Source organism: Notothenia rossii, assembly GCF_949606895.1.
Source record: "Notothenia rossii genome assembly, chromosome: 9".
Lineage (NCBI taxonomy): Eukaryota > Metazoa > Chordata > Actinopteri > Perciformes > Nototheniidae > Notothenia > Notothenia rossii.
The window spans coordinates 73,507,781-73,529,717 of NC_136907.1; the positions used below are offsets into that span (position 1 = coordinate 73,507,781).

Genomic DNA, 21,937 nt, shown 5'->3' on the forward strand with positions numbered 1-21,937 from the left:
GTGTGTGTGTGTGTGTGTGTGTGTGTGTGTGTGTGTGTGTGTGTGTGTGTGTGTGTGTGTGTGTGTGTGTGTGTGTGTGTGTGTGTGTGTGTGTGTGTGTGTGTGTGTGTATCTCTAAGAATGCCTGTGAATGAGTGTCTCAAAGTGTGTGTATGCCGACACACATTGAAGAACAAGGAGCACACTTGTGTCTGCTTGAGAGGGAAGCCAACTGAAAGATGGACGGATAGACTGAGCGGTGTGTGTGTGTGTGTGTGTGTGTGTGTGTGTGTGTGTGTGTGTGTGTGTGTGTGTGTGTGTGTGTGTGTGTGTGTGTGTGTGTGTGTGTGTGTGTGTGTGTGTGTGTGTGTGTGTGTGTGTGTGTGTGTGTGTGTGTGTGTGTGTGTGTGAGCGCACCAAGGATTCCTAACAGTCTGCCTAGCAGGGTGTGAGAAAGCGAAGTGAAGGAGAGTGAATCACAACGAGGTGTGTGTGTGTGATTTTGAGGGCTCACTCAAAAGGTGTGTGTCAATGTGTCTAGTAGATTCTCATGCGGGGATAAGCAGCTTACGTGAGAGCATATTCTTTTTCTAAGTAAATCTCATTAATTTTAATTAGCTGTATATTTAGCCCGTACACCTGCATTGGGTGTAATTCTGTGTGTATATACAGCGACCGCAGAGCAGGTGAAATGAAGATCACTTTGCCGTAGCCGCCTCACATTTGCATAATGTCCTGTTTTTGATTGTGTCGCGTGCCTAAGGAGGATATCACAGGCAAACATGCATTCCCTTCATTTCCCTATTGCATGCTCTATGTAGCGCGCCGCGGCTTTTCCTTCTAAATGTTCACCTCTTTTCCTCCTGTGTGTTTTTTCCTCCTCCCTATACGATGTTTCTTTCCATCTCCTCCCCGGTCTGTGCACCCCATCATTAGTCTGCGCTTGCTGCTCCCCCTCCTCCTCCGTTTCCCCATGCTCTTACTGTATGGATTTCTGTTGTTCACGTGTATGCCTCTGTCTTCCTCACCCTCCCTCCACTCCTGGGTAATCAGCTTATCCGATGTGTGTCCAAGCCTCTATGTCTGTTTTCCTCCTCTCTTTGTTTCAGATTCATTCAGCAGGGAGATTAGAGATGCCTATTTGGTGCCTTTGTCTTCATCCGGCGCACTAGCTCTGAGTTACACCGCGTGGCGATGGCCTCGTCGTCAAAAGCCACATCCACTCATCATGTGCTCACCATACCCTGATCAGTGTCAAGGGGCCACATGTAGAATAAAGTCCAAGGCTGCCTCTATCCACTCGGCAAGTATGTGAGTTTGAAGCATCTCAGTGAGTGACTGTTTGATTGATAGGCTGATCTTATTTAATGTTTGAGTGAGGTTACATATTCCCTGCGCAAATCGTCAGTCTTTTAAATCTTGAGGATAACAGAATAAAGCCCACAAGCTTATTTGTGTTCATCAATAGACTGCTGTTTAGGAATCTTGAATTGAAACACTCCAGTACCTCCACTTGAGAAATGAAAAGACGCCGAGGCAGATTTAAAAGGGAAATGTCTTTCCTACTGTAGGTCATTATCAGGGTATTCAGCAGGGAAAACAATGAAGATATTCTCTGTGTGTGGCAAATACCTTTTTTTATGTTTTAAGCTGGCAAAATGTAAAATGTGAAGGGGTAAAGTGCAAGAAGGATAAGAGGCTGTTAACTTAACTTTCTGTTCTAAAATGTAGCGGTCTGACCTCAATTAGACCTTGTATTAAAATGTGATGTCTGTGTGAATACCACTGTTTTCCCATTCCTCACAACTGAGCCGGCCAGCGAACCAATCAGAGCAGACTGGGCTCTGGTTTCAGACAGAGGGTGAAAAGAGGTGCTGCAGCACAGGGCAGTATGAGAAAAATAAAGAGCTTTTTGAACATGAACTCATGGAGACATGTCACGTCAGAAGAACTAAATATAAAAATGAAGCTGAAAATGAGAATAGGGCCCCATCCATTAAGTGCTTCCCCAAAGACACATTCAGTCCCAGCCCCCATTCTCACCGGTTCTCATCACTTTTCTTCTTTCAAAGCATTTACAGTAGTTGCAAACTGCAGCAAAAAGCCACACGTCATCATTTGTGTTGCCTTCCAGGAAACACGACCTTTTCCACTCCAGTGAAAAAGCAAATCCAGGCTCTATGGTGTCAAGTCTACCCGCCATGCTTGTTCTTGTTGACAATGCAATCCTCCCGAAGTGCTGCCCTGGCTTGCAAAGGCCACATGAAAGATTTGATCCAATTACAATGCAGCAATAAATGGTGATGAAAGCACATATACTAAATACCAGGTACTGTATAAATGCAGGACATTTCAATAAACCTGAGTGCATTTTAATGGCAGATGGGAGCTAGTGCATTTAAACGGTGTGGTTCAGTGTGATTGGAAGACATAAAGAGTGCAGCATTGCAGTGCAGCCATAAATAAAATGAGCAGTAGAGGTGTAACATTACCAAAAACTTAAATAATGATACCCTTCAACAGTTTCAGTGCTAAAACCATATCTCAGTACACAATAAATCTGCAACTGAAATAAAGTTATGTATCATACAGGAAACAAAGTTTGAAAATGATTAAGTACGAAAAGAAACTTTCAGACTTAAAGTTGGGGTAGGTAAGTTTGAGAAACCGGCTCGAGATACACTTTTTGTTATATTCCATGGAATGCTCTTAACATCCCGATAGCAATGAATATCTGAAGTGCTTTGACAAAAAAAATTTCATCTGTGGAAGCCGTAGCGCTGTAAAAAGCACGACCAATCATCTGAGCCGGCCCGGCTAAAGTAACTGGATGGCCTACCTGCCTGTCAGCCTTCCATCTGTGCACAAACTCATCTCGTGCCCTCATTGGTCATGTGCACGTTCGTGTGTGTTGGAGGAGGGCTCTGTAAGGAAGTGTCAGATTTTTTCTGGCTGTGTATTTTCAGATTCTAGTGCACTCGAGCTGGTTTCTCCAAAATGACCTGCCCCACCTTTAACTTTGAATCAGATTTTAAACTACGCGAGTAAGTCGAGGCTAAAACAAAAACTGTGATGCATTTTTCAAGCCATGACAAAGCCTCACTGTCAGCGTGGCAGCTGAGTCACGTTAACGTTGGATCAAGCAGAAGTGCCAGACCCCGCTTCAGACTGTGGTTGATTTAGAGTTCAACTGCTAAGTACAGGTGCAAGAAAAAGTGAACTCTTTGGAACTTCCTGGATTTCTGCATAAATTGGTCATAAAATGTGTCTAAGTCACAACAATAGACAAACACAGTCTGCTTAAGCTAAAACCACACAAACAATGATATGTTTTTATGTTTTTATTGAACACACCATGTAAACATTCACAGTGCAGGGTGGAAAAAGTATGTGAACGCTTGGATTGAATAACTGGTTGACCCTCCTTTGGCAGCAATAACCTCAACCAAACGTTTCCTATAGTTGCATATCAGACCTGCACAACGGTCAGGAGGAATTTTGGACCATTCCTCTTTACAAAAGTGTTTCAGTTCAGCAATATTCTTGGGATGTCTGGTGTGAATCGCTCTCTTGAGGTCATGCCACAGCATCTCAATTGGGTTGAGGTCAGGACTCTGATTGGTCCGCTCCAGAAGGCCTATTTTCTTCTGTTGAAGCCATTCTGTTGTTGATTCACTTCTGTGCTTTGGGTCGTTGTCCTGTTGCATCATCCATCTTCTGTTGAGCTTCAATTGGTGGACAGATGGCCTTAAGTTCTCCAGCAAAATGTCTTGATAAACTTGAGAATTCATTTTTCCCTCGATGATGGCAATCTGTCCAGGCCCTGAGGCAGCAAAGCAGCCCCAAACCATGATGCTCCCTCCACCACACTTCACAGTTGGGATGAGGTTTTGATGTTGGTGTGCTGTGCCTTTTTTTCTCCACACATAGCGTTGTGTGTTCCTTCCAATCAACTCAACTTTGGTTTCATCTGTCCACAGAATATTTTGCCAGTAGAGCTGTGGAACATCCAGGTGCTCTTTTGCAAACCTCAAACGTGCAGCAATGTTTTTTCTGGACAGCAGTGGCTTCCTCCGTGGTGTCCTCCCATGAACTCCATTCTTGTTCAGTATTTTACGTATCGTAGATTCGTCAACAGAGATGTTAGCATGTGCTAGGGGTTTCACCAACTAAGCTTCTTAAGAATAGCAAATTCAAAACTGGTGTGTATTTTTTATAGGGCAGGGCAGCTTTAACCAACACCTCCAATCTCGTCTCATTGATTGGACTCCAGGTTGGCTGACTCCTGACTCCAATTAGCTCTTGAAGAAGTCTTTAGCCTAGGGGTTCACATGAATGTTTACATGGTGTGTTCAATAAAAACATGAAAACATATAATTGTTTGTGTGGTTTTAGCTTAAGCAGACTGTGTTTGTCTATTGTTGTGACTTAGACACATTTTATGACCAACTTATGCAGAAATCCAGGAAGTTCCAAAGGGTCCACTTACTTTTTCTTGCAACTGTATATCACAAATTACTTCTATAAAACAGCCATTTATACTTAGAATATAAAAAGGGGAGGGTCTGGTGTGTCAGGATTGTCGACACAGAAACTGCATGCTTGCAGAAAAACAGCGCGGACCGAGGTATTTCACCTAAAAATGCAATAAAACGTAAAGACAGATATTTGGCAAAGATCTACACTTGGAATGATGTCCGTGAGAGTTTCGATTCACATTACTCTACCCAACACTTGGCATATAATGTACTATGTTCGAGGCGTGATAAGACTCCCTGAATGGTATCCTCAGCAGAAACCAGACCAGGGGAGAATTCCCAAGATAGCACACAGGTGAATTAAAATGGCTTTATGATTGTGGTATCAGCGATAAACCCCACCCCCCCTCTCTCTCTCTCTCCACGACTCACTTCCTTCCACCGGCTGAAGTGATGGCATCATCAAAAAGAGGTAATAAACAAGAGCAACCTCTGCTCTTGTATTAGTGGAGCTCCTGCGCTCGGGGGGGAACCCTCAGCACTCAGACTCAATCAATAGAAACGCTCCGCTCCACAGACACGCGCTCGCCTCTTCCGGCCCCCCGTCAGAGGTAGAGCTTCACACAACACAGAGATGGGCTCCAACACACAGATACACCTTTTCCAGCAAGCCCTTGTTCTGACCAGCCATGCGTCAATGACAGGAAGGGTGATTTCCAACCCCCGCAGCAATCAATTAATACAACCGTTGGAGAATTCTGTTGGTAATGGATAAAAAGATAGGCGGAAGGGGGGGAGGCAGTGTGAGCGAGGGACCTGATCAAAGGAAAAGCTGGTTGAGTGCCGAGCGCAATAATAAGGGCTCTTGTTGTTGGAAACGAAGTGAATTAATTTATTCCGAGGCTGACGTTGTTATTGTTGCTGCGTTTGTTTAATCGGAGGTGTCTTTGTGAAGTGAAGGTTTAAAGCTGACAGCTATGCATATGCTGGACCCCTAATTTCCCCGACCCCGGGTTGCTGCAGAGTGATGCGTCTTCTAAGAGAACCTGAGAGGAAGCAGAGCGTGTTACAGCTTCTCAAATCTCAAGAGCTCTTCTCTCTTTCAGCTAAATGACATTTGCTGTTATTATGATGCCGGTAGGTAAGATTGATCTGTTCTGATGTAATCTCACATTGCCTGAGTGCCTGGGTGGATGAGATCTGCCTCAGATTGATGAGGTCTAATGGAGTCTTATTTGGTGGTCTTGATACTTTTAAGACCCAATGATACTGGAGCACCACTGCATTTCAATTCTGCTTCATTTAGTAAGAGCATATTACTTATCACCTCTTGTTCCTCGTTGATTTGTGAGTGTCCTTTCTTTCACTTACGGATGTGTTATGTTTCAGCATGTCTGAAGCTATATGAAGATCACATAAAGACACAGGAATGTGCATAATGTGTGATGCTAATCATCCCCAGGGCTCTGGTGCTCATGGTGGGACTTTCTTGGAAGTTTAATCAATCAGCCACAGAGCCTTAATTAATTAGCATGATGAACAGAAGAAATAATTGGTTTTCTGCCAGATGTGAATTTGGTGCAAACTAATGCAAGCCAATCAGGATCCAATTTATAATCACAAATCTGATCTTCAGGACAACACATTGAAAGGATCAGAGACGGATAAACTCACAAGACAATGGAAGTAATATGGATTTCGATTTGAAGCTTCGATATGGGACATTTGCTTCTGTATATTGTACAGAGGTATTTGAGATGCCTAATTGGATCTATATAGTCTAAAATCAGTCACATTGACTGAACAGCAAAGTATATGAGTTGGGATGTATTTTCTTTTTGTGAAAAAAACCATTATTAATTAATTGGCAGGAGAAGAAATAATTGGCCTCCTCCCCAGATGTTTATGAATGAATCTGCAGAAAACTAATGAGGGAAGTCTGGGTTCCATGGAAGCAGCAGATGCCATTAACTGCAGCCCACACTGACAATGCTGATCTGTGCCCATTCCAATCAGACCAGGTAACCAGTGGCTGAAAGAAATGGAAAGGCCCTGGAGCCAGGAAATAGCCAAGGCAGAGATTGAAAACCACTGGTTTAGCCCGGTGCCAGTAGAGCCAAATGGAAAAATAGCTTAGGCCTCTTATTAATGTCACAGTGGCTAGGCGGTAATTCCCCCAGGCTCTGTGTACCTCGACTTGTTAATGAGTCACTGCTTATCAGTCATCCTTGTTAACAGGCAGAGGCCTCCCATCCAAACCGCCTACTGCTATTGTGTGTTAGCCGCAGAGTGTATTAGCCAAATGTTCCCGGATCTTGGCACACAGGAAGTAAACAGTAAACAACAGCAGCACACACAGGAAGTGGGCATCGAGCCAGCGAGAAAAGAGCTGGTCCAGTGGGGAAGGAACCCATTTTGTGGGAGGATAAAGTGAACCGCTGGCAAAGGACGCACACATGCGGAGAGCTCCCGCCTGTAAATCTTACCACACTAACGATTGGTCCACACTGCTCCCGTCCTTTAATCCTCATCCATTATCAGCCTCAGCTGGAGGCATCGGGCTTCATTCACTTGTTTCGACCAGCAGAACCCATCGAGGTAAATAAACCATTAGCTGTGTTTTCCTGTCACAAAAGCAAACACTCTGCTGGGGTCTGGGATCAGGCAGCCGTGGATTTGAGGGCCAGGTGGCTGAAGGGAGGCCACAGCACGCAGCGCTGCTCACTGTCTGTTGAGTGGTCGGGCTGTCGGACCCTCCACACTCCACAGCAGCCTGAGGTAACTGGGTCAGCAGTACAGAACCGGGGCACAGTCGGCCAATTGCATGCCTAATCTGTGCCCTTCTGAGAGGCACTTTCCATCCGCAGCGCATGGCTGCACATCCAGCTGTGGAAATGGATATGTCAAATGGCGCGCAATTAGTGTCTCCCCCGATTCGTTACCTCGCTCTAAGGAAGCCTGGTCACAGATGATTCCAGAAAAAAATGACGTTTAATGCTGTCCTTTGCCTGACTTTGACATACATCAAATGAAGATGGGTCAGTGGCAGAAGGAGAGTTCGGAGGGTCGGGGGGAAATGTAAGCGGTCACGACATGCAGCCTGTTGGTTACTGAATAATAATCAACCCTATAACTCATGCGGGAGCTCCTTTTCTCTCTTCCGCTCTCTGAATGATGAAAAGGGACACACAGTCCACATGCTTTTAATTCACAGAGCATCCTGTATGGAAGTGACGGCAGTCCTGCACTCTGATTGCTCACGTGCTCTCGCATTGATTTGCTGAGCTAATCGTTTTTTCCTCTCTAATACATAACATTGAATTATTTATGCTAAGTGTGCCCTTCTGTTTCAGGGCCTCTTAGCATGGAGATCTCCATTATGACGGCATTATCTGCACACCCCACCCTACTTTTCTTTCTACATAACAGCTCGGCTGCTGTGCCACAACAACTCCAATCAGCCTGATCGAAGCAGATGTGAGCGATGGATCAGTAATCTCCAGTTTACGCACTCTTTCCTCTGAAGCTGCCACAACACTGTTTACCACATTGTTTAGGAGAGCCAGCTCAAAGCCTATACATATCCTATATATACACAAACACACATACATATATACGATCTGAGATCTCCTATGAGATTCACCTCCTTGTTTGCCTGAGACAAGTCGAGAATTGTCATCATTTCTTGCATCAATGCCACCAAAACAAATTCCTGTACTTGATTAATGTCTTCCTAAGTAGCGCGAGATTAGATATTCTTTTTTTTTTTACAAAAGTGATTCTGAATTCACTGCCGAAAAGTTTTGTTTCAGTGATGTGAATGTAATTATCTGATTGCTTTGATTAATGATACAAATGTAACAACTTGCATATCACAGTGAAACTGAGATAACCCTGCACCACGTACCTGCTTGTATTCTACTCTCACTCTTTTTCTAATTTCACTCTTTCACGTGTTTTCTCATCTCCTAAACACTGTCAGACGTCCCAGGCGTAATTACTCTCCTTGACTGACATGATAATGTAAAACAGCTCTTAGGTGAAACTAAAGCAGGAATTGGTCATGCATGGTCAGGCCTCCCACCAGGCACACCTTAATCAAATGTGACGGGAATCTGAATGCTAGCCAAAATCGTTTTCGGACCCAAATAACGCACCGCTGCCTGAGTTGGAAAGAAATCTACACGGTTGGGGTCATCACTCTGACGAGAGATTGATATTTCATCATCAACACCTCAATCTGGAGATGGTCTGTGCATTTCTCATCTTCAACATAGCAGGAGCCCTGACAGGCCTCCATTTGCATTTGTTTAGCACTGACCTCAACCCAGCATCTAAACTCAGGCAGATACAGTATGTTCTCCCTTCCTAATGCACTGACCACTGTGAGCTCACACGGACACGCCTCCACCCACCCACACTTCGTACACAAACTTGCAGAAACAAAATTATGCATAATTCAAAAGAAAAAAACAGCTGATGCGGCTAAATAGAGAGGAAGTACAGTAAATGCGGTGCGTGAACTCACATATCTGTATGCATACACGTGTAAACAGTGCATGTGCCCAGGCCTGAGCAGGCATTGTGCACACACGAGATTATTCAGATCCGTTAAAGTGTGTGGGTGTGCTTAAGTGAATGCAAGGGACCTCTGAGAATGTATATTGCAAATGCAAATCAGGGACATCTATTAAGACTCCTTCTTGCCTGCTATATCTTCTTACGGTTATTTGCCAAACACTTGCGCAATTAAATCCTTGACTGTGATGAGAGAATGCCAACAGCTTTTCTACCTGAGTCGATCTATTATCTATGGATTGAGGGACAACCATGATGTGCCTGTTTGCCATCGGCAAAATGTGCCCTCTAAAGGTAGAATTACCGTCAGCCAGTCATCTGAGTGTTATGTAATTGGAAAAGCACATTTAACAGAGTATTCCTGTTCACTGGGTACTCACAGCAGGGATGATATCATTACAGAGTGCTTCTCTCATCAAATCCTCTCTTACCATGCGCTCCCAGTCGCTCCCAGCTCATCAAATGTTGAGCTACAGCCACTGCGAGGGACATGTGTCTTTACTTTGTGTCTGTGTGCGCACCTGTGTTGCTATTTGAGGAAGTACACGATGATTACTGCTCATCCCCATGTAGTGTGAACCTCTGACACAGATACAGTCCACACACATGTTAGAACGCTGAGGCAGGGAACTTGAAAAGGAGGATGCTAGAGGGACTTGCGCGAGTGAGTGCTAGCTGTCAGGGAGGGCGAAAGAGGAAAATAGAAGGATGTCATGGGGGAAGTAAGCTCACTAAGGACCTGCAGTGTGCATGTGTGTGTGTGGGACTCTGCGGCCTCGTGCAAGTCACACACATTCCTCAAAAACAAACGGCAGAAATTCCACTGGGGTCCTGGGAGGTGGGAGTGTCCCATTTGCTTATTAACGCCTCTGTGATTCCCTTGTCATCATACAGGAAACAACAAAAAAAACTCAAGTCAACAGATAAGGGGCACCAACCGGAGACAGAAAGAGAGGGTCGGGGAGGTCAGGGGCCCCGGGGACACGCAGGCAGATACAGAGAATAGAAAGCAGTCAGATAAAGAGGTGCTTACCCTCGGTAATGTTGCTGTGGACCGCAGCTGCGAATAGTAGTGTCAATAAGCTGACACTCCATAATGTGGAGGGGGCTGATGGGAAGGCCATGGTCCGCCTTTCTCTTTGAATCCTCAGGAGGGCCGAGGAGCTCTGGATCACCTGCAGGCAGAGCAGTGGAGAGATAAGGAAAACAAGCAGAGCAAAGCCTACCAGCCACTAATTGCGTCCCCTGCCATTGGCTGGCTGCTGCTGAATAAACGCTTGGCCCACCCGCTGCTCCATGGGTTTTCATCGATCCGCTTGTGTCATAGCATACGGAGAGGAGATTGAGAGGGACGGGTGCAAAAGGGGGGGGGAGGTGATAAAAACCATACAGTAGAAAGGATAATGTATATGTACTGCTTTAGAATTATTATGACTGGCTGATCTCTTAGTTGACGATTCAACTGCTGGAATACATCTGTGCAATACATACTTCTACTTTTACTACTACCAGCTGGCTGCTATCACGATACTTCAGCATGCTACACTTATTTAAACACTATTACTTTTTGTTTTCCACCTGGATGTGTATTCTTGTAAATTGGCATTTGAGTGCCTTTGATATTTTATGCCTGCCTCTTAATTAATATTTGGCTATTTTTGGCTCTTCGCTTTGGCTGTAACAATGTGCATCCCCCCTCTGTGGGAGGAATACAATAATTATGATGGTGGTGGTGCATCTGTGATAATGAGGGGAGACAAGGAAGGGGTTGATATTACTGTAAATGTATTCCTTCACTTTAACAAGCTGTGCGCATATGGAGGGAAGGAAACGAGTGTTTTTCGGACAGCCCTCTAGCCAGCTCCAACTAATTCAAGCTAATTGGACATTGCAACAAACGTGCTTTTGAAAATAAACAGAGAAAATGAAAGAAAAAAACATAACAGCAGAGATGCACCTGTCGCCCGCTGAGAATACATGGACACTGGAGACGGACAGACGTGCATAATAGAAGCTCATATTCTCTCTCTCTCTCTCTCTCGCTCTCTCTCAAACACACACACTCCCTCTTTTCCTTTCACGCGCACTCCTTAAAATAGCAGTGGCCCTGCTCTGAGGTAAAGCTCTCGGTCCATCTGCGAAACGCTCCCTCATTGCCAACGCGGAGAGGAGAAGCGCGCAGGAGTGTGTGTTGCCTGCGGGACGGGCGGAAGGTTAGGGCGGGGATAGAGTGGGGTGGAGGAGAGGAGGGTGTGTGTGAGGGGGGGTGGGGCATGTGATGGGATGTGGGGATTGGGAGGGGTTGGGGTTCTGTGTTTATTGTTGCCCAAGCCCTTTTTTTCTGTTGGCGAGAAATGAAAACAAAACTAGAACAAGTGCATCCATGGGAAATAAGCGGGACACTCTGGGCGTGATTCAGCCCCTAAAAGACAAGTTGCTGATAGCGATGATGATGATGATGATGATGATGATGGTGGTGATGATGGTGGTGATGATGATGATGATGATCATGATGATTATGATTATGATATTAACAATAATAACAGATCGTGGTTGTCTGCATCGCTGCGACGGACAACAGCAGCACCAGCAGCACCAGAGCAATGTTTCCATACACCTTCACTGGTAGGGATATCTGGTGCTGATGGGATGAGGTTTACAGACTCTGAGTCTGATCCACAAAGCGCAAGCAGTTGAGGTTTTGCAGAGAGCAGAGGGAAGGGAGACCACGCACAACACGCATATTCAGAGTAAATTATAAAACACGGAGGGGGGATTATACAGCTCTCTCCCAGGGCACGCATACCGGATTACACACAAACACACAGCCACCTACCCAGAGTGCGAACACAGACACATTCCTGGAGACGGGAAAGCGTCAGGTGTCTCCTGTCCGCCCTGCAGACTTACAGCCTAAACCCAGAACAACAATACAAACTGCGAAGAAGAAGAAGAAGAAGAAGAAGCAATGCTCGGTAATAACCACACACACCGTTATATTCCGCCTCCGGTTCGTTAGCGCTGGTCTCCAATACGGTCCGCGGTTTAAGGTCCCTGCGCTGATGCTCGTCCTGAGCCTTCTCTCAATCTGTTTTTATCGACTTTTCTTTATCTCCTGACTCTTTGTTTTTCTTGCTTTTCCTCCTCACTGTGTGTGTGTGTGTGTCTCTCTCCACGGCTGCCGTTCACTGCAGCAAAAACAGTCTGTCTGAAAGACGAGAGGGAGGGGAGGGGACAAGGGAGGGAGGGAGGGAGGGAGGGAGAGGGGGGGTGGATTTTAATACGATTTGGCCCGTACCATCAGGATAACAGGGCCAGAGCAGGGACCTGCAACAAACACGATGGAGATGGAGCAGATAGACATGTGTGATCTCACCATAGCGAGAAATAACCATAGTGTTTCCCATAATACTCCACAGTGAGTGCACTGACCTTATCGCACTTGATGGTATTTTATTATCTCCTGTGGTGGCACATTACTTTAGGATTCCCCGGGGGTAGCTCTGCTCACTCTATCTGGAGGTTTTATATGGAGTAGGTCTCCTATCCTTCTTCTCTTTTATCAAAAGTTCAGCCCTACATATCTCCTTAATTAAGAGGTCATCTGGAGTTGATCGTCACAGTTCCCATTTCTTGTCATTGATATTATGGAGCTATTACGCATATCTTGGAAATAGACCCATTGCTGTTTCCTTGATAATTTGCATTATGGTAATAATGGTATTACAGAGTCCTTGGTGTTGTTGGACTTTTACTGTGTCTTTCTATCTTCCTTTCAATACTGCTGTTCATCTGTGACTGTATTATGGCTTTGTATTTCTTATCAACTCCAGAATTTGTATAATATCCGATAACGTTTGAAGGACTGGATACATTTGCATAGGAACTTTATCATATGGTAGTCCTCTGACGTTTTATATATGCATCATGACCGTTTGGGACTCAGGAACCTAAGGAGAGAGGGAGGGAGGGGTTGTTCAACTTGCCAGAGAGGATTAGGGATTAGTTGTACTGGTGGATTAGGTCCGTGTGTGGGGAGGCATGATGGGGTTAAACATGGATGGCGCACGACAGCCCAATCAGTGGTGACAAACTGAAACTAAGGGAGATGGGTTTGAAGAAAAATACAAAATAATAAAAGCCATGGGGGGGGGAGGGGGGCTGGAGGGGTGAGAGCAGGGGAGTTTGTGAGACAAAAAAAGCAGCTGCTATACCGCAAGAAAATAAATAAAAGGGCAAGTGCTGCTTTGGGCTTCCAATATTTGAGTAATGTGGGTTTTTCTCATGCAGAAACTAAAGTCCACCTTCAGGGGTCCTTGAATGTATTCCAGAAAGCTCCCCAGTCTGATTTCACTAAATTAAAAACACACAATTCTTACTTGTATCACCACGTTGTCGTTATAGTCTATAATTCAATACAAAAAATGCATACAATAATGTTGGCGACACAATTTTTTGGCACCGAGTCTTTTGTGTTTAAAGTCCTTTCTGTAAAGCAATCAGGAGAGTAACGCAGCATCTGGCATACTTAAACACTTGTTATGAGGACGGAAAGGATTTCAAAGTTTGGTTGTTGCTCTGCATTAAAAAAGCTCCTGCTCTGGCTTAACGAGAGGACAGCCCCAGGTGCTGAAACCGCGTCCACTGACTTTCACACGAGGTGTCCTGCGGTGCATCCGCGTGATGACCATGAGACCGGAGCCAGAGCCTGCAGCCCTGACAGTTACAGGCTGGAAACGAAGACACTACTGCGCTTTGTATTCAGTGTCTTTGACCTTTGAGATGTGCATATTAAACCGCTGACCTTTGAGTGCTGAAAAGCCTTTCAACAATTCAGTCAAGAGGCACTGTTTTTAGCTATGCATATCTATCTGTCCGTTATATCTGTATTCAGAGAAGCAAGGATTCCTTATGGCTGCAAAACCAACCAAATGATATATTTTTCCATCACTCATTCAAAAAGCTGGAACACTTTCCTCATCATCTCTGCCGGGACTCGAACCCGGAGCCTCTGGATTAGAAGTCCAGCGCGCTATTCCATTGCGCCACAGAGACTGTGCCGTGGTTTTTTCGATCAAAAATGGATTTATACTCCCCCTCCCAGCCCTGTGCAGCATCCTCAGCATCCTTCAGCATCAGGACCGCAGCCCGGAGGAAGATATATTCCCGGCCGGTAGGGGGTGCTGTAGGCGCGCTCTCATTAAGTCTCATGCCTCATAGAGAAAGCAAAAGCCCCTGGTTTCCATCCCCCATTGCTTTCACACAGGTTATCTCATCAAAACATCCTAATGGTGATATTATTAGAGCAAAACCAAACGACGGAACATCTCTCATCGTAAATGCATCAATAAGTATGAGGCGATGTGCTCACGCCTTGCAGGGAATAGCTCCAGTGAACAGCCCATGTTTTTATTACCTCTCTTTTAAAATGGGAAATATGTCTACAGGGTTTGGTGTGAAAAGACTACAGTATAAGCAAATCAATTCTTAAACCCCGCTGAGCTTGAGCAACTTTCCTGTCATTCACAATGGGAAATTGCAGTCTGATGGATCTCTAGCTCAGATGGAAATGTGCTTATAACATGGATTAGACTCAATGTAGGGAATCATTACGAAGCCAACATATCTGCACTCAGGCAAAAAGTCTCAAACTGAGAGCCATTCTGCAAGGGATGTTTTTGCCAATTAGTTTAAGAAGGAACCCGGTAAATGAAGAGATATTTATCAAGAACTGATTTGGCTCTGAGGAGAATATCACACCTTCAAAAAGGGACAAATGAACTCGTGGTTGATAACACTGAGAGTTACTGCAGTTTGCCGAGTCCTTTAAAGCTTCATCACATGTGGCTGGCAAATAAATGTAATCAACAAAGAAAAGAGAGATCCAAGCTTCCGAGATGTTTTCCCTCCGAGCCTTCAGTAACAAATTGATAAACCAATTACCTTGAAGCTAACCAGACTAAGTTGTCGTGTGGTTTCTCAGAGCAGGTCCTGTAGATCTAAACAGACACATTTTCAAACAAGACGCTAGAAAACATTATGGGTGCAGCCTCCTCCCCTGAGCACTTACAGTTGTTGTTTTTGTTTTTTTTCCCCTGTGTAACTGTACGCTACATAAGTGTGGTTGGATTTGACATCACGGCTTAGGTTTATTCACACTGTACGACAGAAGCTGTGGAGGTGCAGTGTAGCTCCTGTGCAGCTCAGCGGGGGGTGGGGGAAGGCCTGAGGCAGGCTGCCGGTGAGGAGCCTGTTCACAAACACAGCTTCCACCACTGGGCTGCCTCTCCACATATCAGCGCCACGCTTTCCTCATGTTAAAAATGCATCTGAGCAGCTGTGGTCTGGAGAAGGTAAAATATGAATGACAGCCCAGAGTAAACAACCGCTCTGCAGACGCCACTCACCCCGAGCACAGACACAGCCGGCAGGCAGGGACGGAGCAGGGGGCAAACTAAAGTGATTACTGACGTCACAGCACAATGAGATCCATTACATTTAACACGTGGGACACGTCGTAATTAGGCCTCTGCTGGTTGTTTACGCCTAGTGTCAAATAAACTGGGTCATGTCTGCATGCACTTTGAACCTGGGCTGCATTTGATGACCCCAAGGCTTTTCAGAGTACGATTCAGAAAGAAAGAAAGAAAAGAAATTCACACCATTTCGGCATACAGCATAATATAATCGTTTATTTCATAATTTGGCGAAATGGTGGCTTCAGTAGGCCAGAACAGAACATATACATAAAACTCCCCGCAGTGAATACAATCCACATTCCCTCCTCTCCTCTCCTCTCTTCTCTTCTCTTCTCCTCTCCTTTCTGCTCATCTCTGCTGGTCCTCCGCTCAGAGGAGGAAGGCGACTGCCAGGGAGGTGATGATGGACAGGCCAATAACTGTGTAGCCCGTGCGGTAGACCTCTGGGATCCTGAAGCCTTTGCCAAGGTCCCACCACTGATTTAAATAATAATAATAAACAAATAAGAGAGAAGAGAGAGAAGATCATTTAGTATAACAACACCATCGTCTTGTCAATCTTGGCAAAAGTAATACAAGTCTTATTAAATCAGTCGAATGAAAGAACGTGATCAAAATGAAAAAAGGTAATTCTTTAGCTAACACCAAAACAAACTACAAAATATAATCAAATGGTCTTACCAAGTGGCGGATGCCGTTCAAGGTGTGGAACGATACCGGGAAGGCGAGGCCGAACTTGGCCAACCCGATGAGATAGGGGCCGACGGACAGCGAGTGGATCAAGTCCAGGTAGTGGGGGTAAGTTCCCGGTAACACCAGCGCAGCCAAGGCGAAGGCGGAGATAGCTAGACACAGACAGAAGTAATGAGACCAGAGATCAGACAAGGTGTGCATGTGAATGGGTGAGGAGCGTGCATGTGGAGTGTGCATGTGAATGGGTGAGGAGCGTGCATGTGGAGTGTGCATGTGAATGGGTGAGGAGCGTGCATGCCTATTGGAGAGAAAGCGATGAGTGAGAAATGACATGTCAATGAACAACATCCTGATATCGCTGGATTAGTCTGCATGAGTCACCGCAGCACCAGACCCCACTGGACACAGTCGTTCTGTAAACATCCCACTTATGGAAAGACCCTTTTATACCCTGCTGACTACATTAAATGAAGGGCAATCAATGGCTGTGTATAAAAGTGGCTCTTCTGTCCATTAGAATGAACTCCACTAAACGGTTCTGACTCAGCTTCTCTTGCTGTGGCAAAGAGGAAATGTGCCTTCCTCATATTGCCCGTGTGAATCAATGGAAACACAAAAGGCAGTCACACAAGGCAAACATTAATTACATATTTCAATAACAACCTTTAAAATGATACATGATTGAATTCATTCAGAATTGTAATTCCTTATGCAAAAGGGCACTTAAAGAAGGCAGCCTATTAACTCACAAACACAACACAAATCAATACGTGTTGAAAAACTCACAGCAGGTGGTATTTAGTGCAGAAAGTAGATTAGAGTTTATAAGCACATGTTGTGTTTGGATGAAACAAGACATCCAGTAGTGAGGAGTGTTTATTGGCAGTTGAGGGTGCTGACTTTCATTGAACCCATTAACATGTAAAATAAATTGGCTGAGCTTTTCCCGCCGGGTACATCAAGGTCATAAGTAGTGATGTAGGGTGGCATGGAAACACAGCCTGTACGCCAGGCAGCGGCTAAATGAAAGCTGTTAGCTGTCCGGTATTTGGTTTTGATGTTCTCACGCAAAATGTTTTTTTAAACGCTCTCAGCATTAATCAATAACGAAGGTCTAAAATGCCCTGAAGAAATGTACACGATCAATCCGAACCCCACCGTGGCAGTAGCATAGCTTCACAACATTGTTAGAGTAAGTATTAAAGACACTCACAAATGAATCATCAAGCAGCTTTTTAACCCTTTCTTTTCTGTATATGATTGAGCTAACCTAGGTTAGAACAAAACTAAATATAGAAGTAAGAATATTCACAATAGTGACGTGTCGGTCGCGAACGAGTCGTTTTTTTTAAATGTATTTATTTGTTGTTAAGTAATACAAGGCAGAATGATATGATGATCTTGCTGCTGTTTTGAGCGTTGCAATATATTTATTTTCATTATGTTATTTATGATTATTTTTTGGCTCAGCAAAGATTTGTTGTCAGTTTGTATAGGTGTTGCTATCTGCTTTTGCTTTTACGTGGTTCTACAATCAGAGAGTTACAAGGGTCTGTAAATGCAATGAAAACAATTGGCCACAGCAAATCCTTTATATTAAACATGTTATTTTTACTTTTGAATACTTCAGTACAAAGGGTGTATTGATTAATTTAAGTGATATATGTGTACACATATAAATCATTAGTCAAAACAGGGTTACATTTGATTGAATTATAAAAAGGTATATTTCGCAAATAAACCTAGTAACCCCGCCCCCTTAAAAAAAAACGTCTCTTTTGAATGGCTCTCGCAAAGGAACAGAGCCATAAGATAAGCATTGCAATACGTTTGTTATTTATTTATGATTATTTTTAGGCTGAGCAAAGATTTGATGTCAGCTGTTGCTGTCTTTTTTTCTTTAGTTAAGAGCCCTGCTGTTTTGTTAGGGCTTTTTCTTTAAATACAATTTTAAAATGTCGATACAGTAGCCCCCTTTTTTAAATGTCTATGCTTAAGTGTTTATAGGTGTTGCATCTGCTTTGTGTAGCGTGGTTCTACGAGCAAGTCAGTGCATTCATTGGGTGGTATCAGAGAGGTACAAGGGTCTGTAAATGCAATGAAAACAATTGGCCACAGCAATCATTTATATTAAACATTAAACTAAATATCTTTGATTTAATGACGGATGAGTTACCTCCACTGAGCCCCACTCCAGTTCCTCTGAATGTGATGGACATCACCATGGGGACGGACCAGCTGAAACAGAAACAAAATGCCACTTGGTAAGTTTCATTTGTATTTATTTGATACAGTTACAAAAATTTAAACATATTACAAGCTACAAGTCAAACTTAAACCGCTTGTTGTAGTTTAGGCTCAGTCTCATCACTGAAAGAAGAAGTTCGATGAGTTTAATTGATAGTCAAAATTATTGTTATTTGCAATTCAAGCCCTGATTGGCCATAGGAATGATCCCTGGTGACAGAGAAATACAAAATGAATTAAATTAAGCCAGTGGGAAAATAAACGGCACATACCAAATAAATGTTTTTTTAATTTTTAAAAGAGGTTTTAATAGAATAACTGCCGCACAGTACATCAAGTTACTCATTCAACTACATGTATTAAGGCTTGAACATGTTGACTTTCCTGCTGTTTAACAAGAATGAAAAGACAGCACTACCTGAACATTAACTTCAATAACAATATTATTTTAGATTCTTTGAAACATACATTTAGCTGATATTATGAAACATACATTTAGCTGATATTATGAAACATACATTTAGCTGATATTATGAAACATACATTTAGCTGATATTATGAAACTTACATTTAGCTGATATTATGAAACATACATTTAGCTGATATTATGAAACATACATTTAGCTGATATTACGAAACATACATTTAGCTGATATTATGAAACATACATTTTGCTGATATTATGAAACATACATTTTCTGGACAAAACGTAGCCACGCAATTGAAAAAGAGTACGTACTTGTAAATGGTGAGATGAGGAGACATGGGCCTGTTTAATTTGTTATTTTTGGCCCAAAACTTGTTCATCTCCTCCTTAGCTGTGGTTCCCATTGGAGCAGCACTGTAGAAATAAAACATGTTAAGAGTACATAAGAAAAACAATGTATAGGTTTAAGCATGTGTCTGTATCCTTCCTATGAGCTGCTGTAGTGTATGCAACACATGAGACAATTTACTGTCTGTAGAAGACGCCGTAGTGCTGTCTGGAGAGACACACACCCTGCCGGGCAAACGTCCTGAACACAAGAAGAACAAAGGATTAGAACAAACATTTATTTCTGGCGGTTGCTGTTAAAAGGTGTGGTAAGATCAAACAGAAAAGAAGAATATTATATCAGTTATTCCATTGAAACAGAGACAACATTACTAAATGATCAAATTAAAATAACATGTTGCATAGTATTCTTAAAGGTCCCATGTCGTGCTTTTCCGGTTATTACCCGTCCCCTTGTGTGACGGTCTGCAGAGTCACAAACCCTCAAAGCACACCCTGTAGCGAGTAAAACTCGAACACAGAAAATACCTGTCTATGCTGCCCCAGAACGCCTCGTTGGACATTTCTCTTTTTCCATTGTGTACTTCCTGGGAAGTGGGTACAGTGACGTGCCCATACCCAAATGGACCAATCCGCGGAGCCACACACACTCAATCTTTTCTCAGCTGCAGCTCCGCTGATTTCTCCTCCCTGAGACGGCGGGACGCGGCAAGGCTGTGACTCACAGCCAGGCTGCACCTGCGGGTGTGTGTGTGTTCGGGCTGGGTTTCGCTGTCTCACAGACGGCCACTGAGCTCATAGGGAGGGGGGGGGGAGGGAGGGGCAGGAGCTCCAACAGGGACAGAGAGTGAATACACATACTATACAGAGATGCTGCATTAGAAACCAATGTGAGTTTGGAAAATATAAATCTATTTTAGTACACCTCAACAATGGAATTATGATCAGTAGAAATGGCCATGACATGGGACCTTTAAGGGTTTCTTGGATCTGCAGAACCCATTTCAACCCAACATATAAGCAATGCTAGAAAACAAGAACTTCCAAAACGTTCGAAATAAACTAGGATTTGGATCATAGCTCCTGTGAGTTGTTCCGAATAATAATGTAGTTAATATTCAGTCATGGTAATCTGTACCGCTCTGATTGCCAGAATCGGTCAATGGTTGTCTTAAAACTATTAACAGTTTGGCAGGCAATACGAGTCAGTATGTAGTAATGACCCCTATGCCTAAACCAGACTCTATCGTGCAAAGTAACAATAAGCAAACTCCTAGAGATCAAGGTTGGTTTAATACGTCTGTTGTGCACTGTGATGACCTTCAACAGCAACGTAAGGTCAATGAAGTGGACAAAGTTCGACAAGCACTTGACTCTTTACTTTATAACATTGTTGGTAAAGGCACGGCAGCGTCGCAATGTAGCTAACGCTAGCTAACCTGTCAGGTACAAGCCAAACACTTTCCTGTTACGTTCGTTTATCACCTGTCACACAACACCCAACGGCTTTAGGCACTAAATAACAACGTTTGACATCGTACATAAGTATTAGAAGTGTCAAAGTCCTCCTTCTGCTAGCTTAAAATACCTGAAAAACAGCTAGCGTTAGCCCGCCAGCTAACGTCTGTCGCACCATATTTACGCTAAATAGGGAAAATAAACCACAGTAGAAAGTAACACTCGGGTGTAATGAACTCATCTGTAACGCCACAGTGCTGTTAATGTGTCTATTTGTCATGATAACCCTTACAAAGAACACAATAAGCTTTCCCCGAGCCCAACCGGTATGTAGCACAGATGTACTGACCTTAGGAGTAGCGCCATGTTTGACAGGCAGTGAGCGGAAGTGACGTAGTCGGATGTTGTTATTCCCAATCCCTCCCTTAAACGGTTGTTTTAAGGTCAGGCTGGGTCAAGGATATCGGCTAAATTCTTATAATACATCCAGATAGGCTTGTATCATTCACATTTATGAGCTTGTTCATCTTTCACATCTATTTCATAACAGACCCTAAAATGTTTTCCTAATGGTGAGCCTGCTCTCCCCTTTCCAGCTTCAATATAAGAAATATAGCTCGCATATAAATAAATAGCACAGTGGGTTTCAATAAAATACTATGATAGATGCTTTATTATTTGAGTTAAGAGCTAAAACTAGTAGCCTAGTTGATCAGCAAACTAGTATTGGCATTGTGATAATCATTTCAATAGTTATATTTCAAAGCAAAATCCGACATATTTCAAGTTTCAAGTTTCAAGGCTTAATTGTCATGTCTGCATAGCTACGGTGTAGATATATGACAATGAAAATCTTAGGTCACAGGCTCCTCCAACAGTGCAACACAATAAACAGGTAAAATACTACAAGTAAATAAAATCAAATAGAATATAATAGAAACAGAATATGATAGAAATTGTGCAGAATAGACTACAGTAATTGGAATATTGATATTTGTGAGTTTCAAACAGATGATTAAACAGTTATTAAAGTGTTGTGCTGCTTTTCTATTTGCTATGTAATATATCCAACCATTTAAAAAGTAATCAAAAAGATAGGCACATTAATAAACAATGATCATCAATAACTAGTTGAGCTTATTTATGTAGCATATTTACACGGCTCAACCTCATAAATAGATACTAAAGTGAAATAATGTAGTACGACGAAAATGACAAACGAATGAAATAATAAGATGATTAAAACTGTT

At 43.4% G+C, this 21,937-nt stretch overlaps 2 protein-coding genes and 1 long non-coding RNA gene across 4 annotated transcripts in view; 1 reads left to right on the forward strand and 2 right to left on the reverse strand.

Moving 5' to 3' along the window:
* cadm3 (cell adhesion molecule 3) overlaps window positions 1-12,232 on the reverse strand; it is a gene marked incomplete at its 3' end in the record, with an annotated part of 106,126 nt that extends 93,894 nt beyond the window's left edge. The window contains exons 1-2 of the mRNA XM_079648611.1: window positions 12,028-12,232; window positions 10,069-10,210 (exon numbers count right to left, since the gene is read on the reverse strand). Coding sequence (XP_079504737.1) covers window positions 10,069-10,159 — 91 coding nt within the window. The 5' untranslated portion in view covers window positions 10,160-10,210; window positions 12,028-12,232. The remainder of the gene's footprint in view (window positions 1-10,068; window positions 10,211-12,027) is intronic.
* LOC307020224 overlaps window positions 1-21,937 on the forward strand; it is a 411,310-nt gene that overhangs the window by 201,452 nt on the left and 187,921 nt on the right. The window lies entirely within an intron of this gene.
* sdhc (succinate dehydrogenase complex, subunit C, integral membrane protein) lies at window positions 15,708-21,117 on the reverse strand. 2 transcript variants are annotated; one of them, XM_079649627.1, is made up of 6 exons: window positions 21,037-21,117; window positions 19,411-19,470; window positions 19,194-19,295; window positions 18,384-18,445; window positions 16,196-16,359; window positions 15,708-15,991 (listed from the first exon to the last, which is right to left on the reverse strand). In XM_079649627.1, exons 1-6 carry the CDS (start codon window positions 21,051-21,053, stop codon window positions 15,884-15,886), a joined length of 513 nt encoding a protein of 170 aa, XP_079505753.1. In that variant the 5' UTR covers window positions 21,054-21,117; the 3' UTR covers window positions 15,708-15,883. The 2 variants fall into 2 exon arrangements, with proteins under 2 accessions (XP_079505753.1, XP_079505752.1); XM_079649626.1 differs by lacking the exon at window positions 21,037-21,117 and adding an exon at window positions 19,758-20,015.

Coding starts and splice junctions, on each gene's coding strand:
- sdhc (XM_079649626.1), bottom strand. CDS start 19,792: ATGTCCAACGAGGCGTTCTGGGGCAGCATAGACAG. Junction 19,471..19,757: donor TTCTGGGGCAGCATAGACAG/GTATTTTCTGTG, acceptor TCTTGTGTTCAG/GACGTTTGCCCGGCAGGGTG. Junction 15,992..16,195: donor TGAACGGCATCCGCCACTTG/GTAAGACCATTT, acceptor TATTTAAATCAG/TGGTGGGACCTTGGCAAAGG.